Consider the following 10,000-nt stretch of genomic DNA (forward strand, 5'->3'; position numbering starts at 1 on the left):
TGTCCTCGCAACGTACAAATGTGTGTGTGTCTGTGTGTGTGAGAGAGAGAGAGAGTCCAGGTGGTGTTTTCCTGTGAGTGTGTAATGCGTTAAAGAGATGAAGCCACGTAAACAGTCATCTGTTGTCACCTGGGGATCAGAGAACCGTCCAATCCCATGAGATTACGGCTGCTGTTGGAACGTCACCGGGGCGGTGACAGGGAAAGAGCAGCGTCTGATGGCTTTCTCTGTGGTCAATATGACAGAGAGACTGACTGACTGACAGGACTCACACACACACACACACACACACACACACACACATAGTCGTGGTCCAGATTTTAAAGTTTAAATAATGCTGATTTTGAGTGTGAATTTTTTTTTTTACCCTTAAGGGCCACCGTACATGCCTTAAATTGCCTTTAAAGAGGCAGAAATATGGTGCACCGACTCACTGATGTAGTAGTGAGGTGAGAGTGTGCGTTAAGTGTGAGTTAAAGGTTATAGGGTGTGGAGATGTCAGGTCAAAGATGAAAGCTCAAAGGTCAGATGGGAAATGGGATCAGGCGATACATCTTGACCCTGATTCTTGGCTGAGTGACTAGGTCACTGTCCTTCTCTTCAGTCTGGATTAGTCTCAGAGTATGTACACACACACACACACACACACATACACCCACACACACACACACACCTGCCTAAGACAGACTGCTTCTAGATTAGTCTTAGAGAATGTAAATGCATATACACCCCACTGCCTGATTCTACAGTCTAGATTAGTCTGAGAGAACACACACACACACACACACACACACACACACAGATCGCTGGGTGACCTGTTGAAGCATTTTAATTGTTTTAGCCAGGTGTTCATCTCACAGACAGCCTCCCACACACTCACACACACATACACACACTCACACACACCACACCCGCGCATACACACACACACACACACACACATTTCCTGTCAATCCCACCATCATATAATCTGGAGAGACTGCACAAAGCATGGATTGAGGCAGGAGAATGAGGCAGAATGAATCAGGAGTCAATCATTAAATAAAAGTGCAATTAGACAATTACAACTAATCCTTTTACCAAGCCATAGAAGGATAGATAGATAGATAGATAGATAGATAGATAGATAGATAGATAGATAGATAGATAGATAGATAGATAGATAGATAGATAGATAGATAGATAGAAACAAAAGCAGGTTTAATTTGTAATTGTTTTACAGTTTGTCATATAGATATTGTCACATCATCTTGCTTATTTTTCCATTTTTACACAGTGAACCAGATGATGTGGAGACACCACTGTCATAAACCCTGATGTTATTTTTTGTTTTTTTTCTGAGATCATTTACACAGACGCATTTTGAGTCTGACAGCGACAGTCTGTGAGGTCATTTTGAAAAAGGTTTTTTGTGTTCATTTGTTTATCCCCCCGAGCCGAGTTCACATAACGTCAGCGATACGTTGAGATCCTGTCGTCAGATGGTTACGGGGAATGTTTCAGCAAAACATAGAAAGTATGAAAGCGTCAACAAACATGAAACACGAGAATCCTCTCTCTGTAATCTCCATCTCCTCAGCTTTCAGTTTTCTTCCTCCCTTGTCCCTGCAGAGTCCCGTTCGAGGTCTGGCCGTGATGAACGGGTCTCCAGTGTATCGGCCACACAACACTCGACCTTTTATGATGACCTCCGCCCCCAGCTCTGACCCTGGGACTGATCCCAGCCTTGACCTCAGTCTGTCAGACACCAGTGCGCACGTAAGAACCAGCCAGCCGTGTTTGTGTGAGTGTGGTCATGTGTGTGTGTGTGTGTCTCTCTCTCTCTCTCTCTCTCTCTCTCTCTCTCTCTCTCTCTCTCTCTCGCCATTTCTCCCTCTCTCTCGCCATTTCTCCCTCTCTCTCTCTCTCTCTCTCTCTCTCTCCCTCTCTCTCTCTTGCCATTTCTCCCTCTCTCTCTCTCCCTCCGTAATTTGGGGGATTAGGCAAGACTGAGCGGGGGGTGTCCTCTGTGTGACTGTGAATTCCTGGTATTTCCCAGGAGTCATTGGGAGTGTCACAGGGCCAAGGGATGTTGTGTTTTTCAGAGTCAGTGTGTTTTAGATTAAATTACCTACCTCATAGCCTGAAGGGGGCTATACACTCCCCTCTCTGAATGTGTGTGTGTGTGTGTGTGGCCTGAGTTGTCCTATGTATAAACATTTCTTTTTGTGTGTATGTGTTGGTTGGTTTGTTGTTGTCATACTTAGGCTATTGTATTTAACAGTGTAAATGCATTTGTGTGTATGACAATTACACTTCGCACATGTTGTCCTTATAATGTGTGTTTATTTGTGTGTGTGTGTGTGTGTGTGTGTGTGTGTTTAGCCAAGGGTTTGAGGTGTGGTCCTCTTGAGACACTAACAGACCCCACCCTTTTATTGTCTCAGAACAGGAAGTGACATCAGGTCGCATAGAATGTCCAATCGCCTCATAGCAGCACGAGTGTGTGTGTACGTGCGTACGCGTGTGTGTGTGTGTGTGTGTGTTTGTGTGTGTGTGTGTGTGTGTGTGTGTGTGTGTGTGTGTGTGTGTGCGCGCATGTGTGTGTGCATCTGTCTTCTCCTGAGGGAAATGATCCAAAGGTGCTGTGAACTGCCCAGTTAACTCAAAAATTCCCAGCCTGTCTGAACTGGGAAAAGAAAGGATCGAGTGGACTTCCCTTCCTAGCGGACGACGACCCTAGAAATTCCATTACAGCCCCTGCTGTAGTTTATCCAGTATTACATAACTATTGTGTGTGTGTTTCTGTGTCTGCCTGTTGTGTGTGTGTGTTTCTGTATGTGCCTATTGTTTTGGAACAGTAGACGGGAATACTCTTGTCACACGGTTATTAATCAACTGTTACAAGTCCGAGTGAGTGCAAACGTAGTTATAAAAACATTTTCAAAATTAAGTCTCACACCTGATTTTTACGGTCAAAGCACTGTCTTTACTAAAATAAATTGTAGGGAGTTCTCTTGTTCTGGCCAACGTCGCTATCAAGCACAAACTGCAGAGGAAAAAAAATAAGGAAAAAACAAAAAAGCAAAGCATTATGCAATTCTCGTCAGAACTACCGAGCTCTTGGTAAATCGGCTAATCTGTATTCCAGTCTTGGAAGATGTAGTTTAATTTCTTTCAGATTATAATATTACAATTCTAACATCTTATGTCACCGAAGAAACCGACTATTGATTTCATTTTAAAGAAACCGATGTGATTTGTGATTCAACCGGAAATAAGAAGAGCTCCCACATTGAAACGCCACATTTAAATCCCACGTTTAAAAAATGTTGCAGTTTTTTTTAATTCTGGTTTTCCGGTTGCCATAGGAAACCTTGGATGGCAAAAACATCATCGAGTTCGAGAGGCAAGACCACCGACCACGCCTGTGTCACATCGTCATGGGCAGCCAGGGTTACGGCTTCAATCTCCATAGCGACAAGAAAAGGGTTGGGCACTATGTGCGCGTGGTGGACCCTGATTCTCCAGCCGAGCATGCGGGACTAAGGCCCAAGGACAGGCTCATTGAGGTGATCAGCAGGGATTAAATAAGACTGGATTGAGGCAGATTAGCTGGATTAGATTATATCAGATTAGATTACATTAGATTAGGAAAAGTTAAAAATGTTTGACGAGAAACTCAGAGAAAGTTCGAGGAAAAAAAAAAGTGTTTGGGGTTTTTTTTTTTTTTTTGTTAGCTGAGACACTGAAGTAGCCTAATGTTAAATGTAGACCGTAATTCGAAACAAAGTACATCAGCATGGTAAATAGATATGGATGATTCTTCTCTAAATGTGTTTCCGTTAAATATGATGTTTCTTCATTGTCAGAAAAAAAAACAGTTTGTCCTCTAAATGCTAAAACCAAACCCTCAAATTTTCTGACAAAAGCAATTTTGTCAAACCCCCTGATTCTATCTGCTTCATAGAATCACTTTATAGAGGGAAAAAAAACAATCGAGGCTGTGTGGTAGATGAGACAAAAAGAAAGATCCAGAAGATTCGCATTAGAGAAGGCTGAGGGAAAAACTCAAAGGGAGTGGCTGGATTTGAAGCCTTAGACTCTCCAACTTGTTTGAGAAAAAGCCAATTAGGAGGCTTGAGTAACGTACTGTGGATTCATATGCCACCTGCTGGCCATTTAGTGTAAGTGCAGGTAAACCGTGCGAGGGGCAAGACAGGTGCAGAGAAGCCCAGAGGCAAATTTAACAGGAATATTGTTTGTTTCCTTTCCTACAATAATCGTCATTTGAAACCTTTCTTCCTTTCTCTCTCTCTCTGTCTTTAAATACTTTGATGATGTGGAATATTTCTATTTCATCTGCTAAAGTAAATGACAAACTGTATCTCCTCTCTCTCTCTCTCTCAGGTGAATGATGTGAATATTGATGGGCTGAAACACTCAGAGGTGGTGGCTCTGATCAGGGGGGGAGCAGGAGAGACCAGTCTGCTGGTGGTGGATCCGGAGACAGACGAACTCTTCAAAAGGCTGGGCATCATTCCAACACGCACCCACCTGAAAGGTAAAGGCTCTACGAATCTCTGTCTTTCCCTCTGCAACTGCGAAACCTACAGAAGCTAAAGTTCAGGCCAGCTTATAATTCTATGGCCAACTTACTTTTATGGTTCTTTTGCGTAAACCAGTAAAGGAACCGTTATGAACAACAATTGACTTCGCCAGATCCTGAAATGCTTTGATCCTGAAGATGCCATTAGATTAGTTTGACCCATATGTTGACTGCTAACTTTTACTTTTTTACAGAGTGTGAGAAAAAACACCCCGCAACATTTTCAAAGTATGCCACCTAAACACAAAAAGCACCAAGAATTTTAATCTTTTTCATTTGCAAAGGGTTTAAATCGGCAAATGTATTAACAGCAAAGTATTTCATTGTAATTGTAAGTAACTGTATTTGAGTAATTGTATTTGAATTAAATTGTATTTGAATTAAATAGGCTGAGTTACAAATACTAATTGGCCATTACTAACCGGTACATGACATAACCAGTACATGACATAATGGCTCGTATGTCAGTTCAAGGTTCAGATTAAATTAACAGTTTAGATTAAAGATGACATTGTTCCGTAATATGATTGGTCAACAGAGGACTGTGTGGACGGACCAATGATAGAGAGTCCTGTGATGGACAGTCCAATCACAGACAGCTCCACATCGCCCTCACCAATCCCGGACAGCTCTGTGACCTCTGCACCAATCATAAACATCGCGCTGACGGACAAGGCGATGACGAACGGCTCACCACGACACCGTAACCACGGAAGCTCCTCCTCCCACTCCACCATGTCAGAACTGAGCACTGAACTCAGCAGCTCTGACACCAGCCACAAGGCAAGCGTGTGTGTGTGCGTGTGTGTGTGTGTGTGCATGTATGTGTCTGTGTCTGTGTGTGTGTGACTGCTGCCATGCACAGTTTGTCAGCCACCCTCTACCCAGTTCATCAGCTTTCAGTGTCTGACCACAGAGGCAGTGTTGACTGGAGGTTATCTGGGTGACGTGGTGGTGGTAGTGATATGGGTGTCAGGCTGGTACGAGTGTATCAGGCATAGCAGTGTCGACCGGGGGGTTTTAACACACGTCAGTGCCACTGCCTGGTTGAGTCCGGTCTGCCACTCTAATAATACCTGGCCGACAGTGGTCATGGACTCAGAAACTGACCGCTGATGACGGGTGAAAAGGATGAGTAAGATAAACAAGGTGAAAGCTGAAGGTAGTCGTTTCTAAGAAAGTGGCTGATGAGTGTGTGTTTAAATTTATCTGACAGATGGCAGCCTTGTGGGGACATTTGCATGGGGACACTTTTATGTTGGCATGTCATTTTTTTTAGTTGTTGTTGTTGTTCCTGTTGTTGTTGTTGTTGTTTTAATTTTTTAAAAGGTATTGATGTTAATGTTAAGACAGACAGAGTGAATAATATTTTAGTTTTTGGTCAATACTCTTCTATTGCAGTAAAATGAAAATGAATTGTGTGTGCAGACATACTGTATGTGTGTTAGATACAGATGTTCTAACATGTTATCTTAGCCGGTTGGTATTTGTACCGCGTTGGGAATGTCTCTTCTCCAAGCTGAAATTCCTGCCCTGTTGCATTCTCAGATGGCCGATTTTGATGATCACGACCGAGATCGAGATCGAGGTCAAGATCGAGATGGGCATCGCGAGTCAGCGCAGCCATCGCTGGACCCATTTTGGGAGAGCGGCCTGCGACTGAGCCCCACAGCCGCCGAGGCCAAAGAGAAGGTCAGATCCAAGAGGAGCAAGAAAAGAGCGCCCCCTATGGACTGGAATAAGAAACAGGAGATCTTCAGTAACTTCTGAAGCTGAAAACTTGGCTGAAAACAACAGTAACGAGCCTTCATAACTTTGTTAATTTTGTCCCAGTACTTGCCTGAATAACACCAAAGATATAGAGAAAGCTAAAACAAAACAAAACAAAACAAAATCTTTTATATCCTGAAGGGAAATTAAACTGAAAAAAAAAACCCTCTCTCCCCAAAAACTGACGAAGCTTTGCATGGCACCTTTTCCATTCATTCTATGCCTCTCCACAGATTCATGCTTGTGATAAACGTTTTCTAAACAGTAGATGAATCACCCCAAGAGTCATAACCTGCCATTTGACTGCCAGAAACTATAAACCAGATACTTTAACATCAGAGAAATTGCTGAAAATTGTTATAGATACAGCCACACCATATAGAGTGTGACTATAAACTCATAGTCGCAGTACAGAAAAAACTAAAACGCAGAGAAAGAGAGAGAGAGAGACAGAGTGAAGCAGAAACGATAATGATGGAGGAAAACTGCACGTGTGAGAAACATGAGAAAAAGAGGAAGCAAAAGCGGAACAGAGAATGAAAAAAAACAAAGGCAATGCAGGAAGTGGCAACGCTGCTGGGAGGATGTTTTGTGCCAGCAGAAGAAACGAGAAAGAGACGTTGGTAAAAACAGAGAGACAAAGACTGACAGAAACAGAGAGAGAGAGAGAGAGAGAGACAAAGACTGACAGAAACAGAGAGAGAGAGAGAGAGAGACAAAGACTGACAGAAACAGAGAGAGAGAGAGAGAGACAAAGACTGACAGAAACAGAGAGAGAGAGAGAGAGAGACAAAGACTGACAGAAACAGAGAGAGAGAGAGAGAGAGACAAAGACTGACAGAAACAGAGAGAGAGAGACAAAGACTGACAGAAACAGAGAGAGAGAGACAAAGACTCACAGAAACAGAGAGAGAGAGAGAGAGAGACAAAGACTGACAGAAACAGAGAGAGAGAGAGAGAAAGACAAAGACTGACAGAAACAGAGAGAGAGAGAGACAGAGGGCTTAGAAAGTCTGAAGTAAAGGCATTTCATTTGAGGTCGTTAGAAGTAAAATACAAAATCATCTTTAATCTCTAAATGGGAGAAGGTGACGGAATTCGTTTAGCTTTGTATTTTTTTTCTTTCTCAGTTATAGCTGTGCTAGTTGAGCTTCCTCCTGTAGGGGCCTCACAGTCTTCCTCACACAAGTCAGAGTGGAGACCAGGGACTCAACAGGGTCCTCCCCTGGCCCAGTCAGGAGTGCGTCTGTGGGGTTAGAGTAAAAGCCTGTGTGCCCTGAAGCCCCTTCCGGGACAAGCATTTTCCCAATCCAGAACCACTGGACCGTCGAAAGCTTTAAAAAAAAAAAAAAAGAAAGACAAAGACCTTTGCACTTTTGCTCTACGACGGCAGGGCGCAGAGAGTCCAGACGACAGACGGATAGATAGAAATGATTAAACAGAGACATGTTGCGAAATCATGATAAATTCTGTTTTTCTTTTTTCCTCTTCTTTCTTTCTTTTTTTTTCCCACACAAAAGGCATCTATCTTTCTATAGAGGAGAGAAGACAAGGCTTGTGGAACATGCCAGAGAAGTTTATGAACTATTTTTGAAAGTAAATGAAATGGGAATAGTGGAAGTGTTATTATGTTTGCCATGAAAGAGGGGTTTTCTCAGAACTGAGATTACTGACAGACTGGTGTAAACAGACACGTTGGGCGGGTGACGGTGCGCCTACACGCGTCGCGCCAGGGTTTCCACGGCAACCGTCTCTGCTCACGCCAGCGAACTAATCGCACGACCCCATCATCACAAAGCACTTTAGCGAATTACGAGAGACATTTCTAAATAGTTATAACGTTACTGTAATAACCATTCAGTTATTTTACACACTACAGTGAATGTATTATGAAATATACACTTTATGGTCTGATTTAGTCACTAACCGCTGCTTTTTACTGCAAAATCTTTTTATTTCTTTTGTCTTTAACACTCAGTGGAATAGCATGTAATCTCATAATTTAGGTAAGTTAAGATGTATCTGTAGGAAACTCGAAGTATTTAAAGATGTTCTGTCTAAATGCAGATAGTCATTGTCAAAGCTGTGAGGCAGAGAGCCGAGAGACGTGAAAAAGAGGGAAAACTTCAAACAAATAAATAAAAAAAAAAACTTGTAATACTTTTGTTAAAGCACAAGTAGGACGTGAGAGGTTAAACGTGACCTAGACTACGGTGAATGACTAGCGATACCATCTCATTTCAATCATTTAACACTGTGTTTTTCTGTTACATTAGAAGTGAAACTACTTGCTTAGAAAAAGGCAACCGAAAACACCGCATTTCCGGGTCAATTTCATTTCGTTTTATTTGATTACGACTGTCTCTTGTCGACGTCTTGTTTTTTGTTGTTATCGTTCTGAAATGTCTTCTCCACTCTTTTATTTTTCCTCTGTCTTTAATCCTGAAGTTTTCTTAAATAAACAGAGTATTTTAGTTACTTTCATGGTTGCTTTATGTTTTTTGTAATCTGACAGAGAGTAGGCAAAGTGTCAAACGGTGTCTCCTCTGAACAACCATCTGCTGTCATTAATTCAAAGCTGTGGTTTAGCGACCACTTCTGAATGAGTTGAAGATTAACAAAAACACTACACCCGACTGACCTGGAGTGCTTTCTAATCACTCTCTGAATGTGATAATTCACCATTAAACAGGGACTGTTTAATAGTGAATATAATGCTAAATATTTCATTTTAGTGCTTAATGTTTTCTTTATTAAAAAAAAAACGTACAGTGTAAAGTTTAACATATACTATAACCCTGGTAGGTTCAACACGTGCTGGTGCATTAAAGTCTTTAATCAATAACTGTGATTTGAAATAAGTATTTGATCAAATATTACATGGCTTTGGAGATATCAGGCTGATTTATAAAGCAAAAATATACAAAAAACAAAAAAAAACCCGAAGCTGGGCATTTCAAATTCTCAAAAATGATACTTATAAAAAAAGTTTTTCACGTCAAAAATCATTCAAAATTCAAAATTCAAATTCATTGCTTCTTCTTAGATTTGTAGAGGCTCGCGGTGCAAAGACATGGTTTCACGAGGTGCAACGCTCGTGCCGTCAGTTTCTCTGGTGTTGCCCCTAGATGGGGGTGTTGCGACTTCTACCCGCGCCGTTGCACATACCGCGTGTGCAGTCAGGGTGTTGGAAGGAAACGGCACTGAAAACAGAAGTGTTCATTAAAACATATCTTGAAATTAGAAGTACATGCCTTAGAATTGCGTTTTGTTTCAGTCGTCTTTCGCTGTTGTTTATCTAGAAATCAGCTCTTTAGATACAGATTTGTCTGGAGGGTTTATATCACTCTCAGGTCTTTGCCTTACAACAAATCTGTCCGAGGGAGAATCGGTGTTAAACATATTTCCATCCAGCAATTCCGACGAAGGATGGTACCTGTTAGACTCCTGTAACTCAGCTATCAAACTAGCGGTGGCGAAAAAAATTCCAGAAATGTCGCACACGTGCTGAGAACGAGGAAGCGAAATGGAGACTTACACCGGAATCGGTCGTAAATCGTGTTTCTTATGTCTGCGGTAACCGATTTTTACAGTGAAAACTGCACACTCACGCCCTGAACAGATAACAGATTACGTCTGGGG

At 42.0% G+C, this 10,000-nt stretch overlaps 1 protein-coding gene across 1 annotated transcript in view; it reads left to right on the forward strand.

The window, feature by feature from the left end:
- nherf2 (NHERF family PDZ scaffold protein 2) overlaps positions 1-7,021 on the forward strand; it is a 13,397-nt gene extending 6,376 nt beyond the window's left edge. The window contains exons 3-7 of the mRNA XM_030779907.1: positions 1,612-1,758; positions 3,351-3,551; positions 4,390-4,543; positions 5,127-5,371; positions 6,137-7,021. Coding sequence (XP_030635767.1) covers positions 1,612-1,758; positions 3,351-3,551; positions 4,390-4,543; positions 5,127-5,371; positions 6,137-6,358 — 969 coding nt within the window. The 3' untranslated portion in view covers positions 6,359-7,021. The remainder of the gene's footprint in view (positions 1-1,611; positions 1,759-3,350; positions 3,552-4,389; positions 4,544-5,126; positions 5,372-6,136) is intronic.
- The last annotated feature ends 2,979 nt before the right edge of the window (positions 7,022-10,000 follow it).

The sequence above is a fragment of the Chanos chanos genome, chromosome 7 (genome assembly GCF_902362185.1).
Source record: "Chanos chanos chromosome 7, fChaCha1.1, whole genome shotgun sequence".
Lineage (NCBI taxonomy): Eukaryota > Metazoa > Chordata > Actinopteri > Gonorynchiformes > Chanidae > Chanos > Chanos chanos.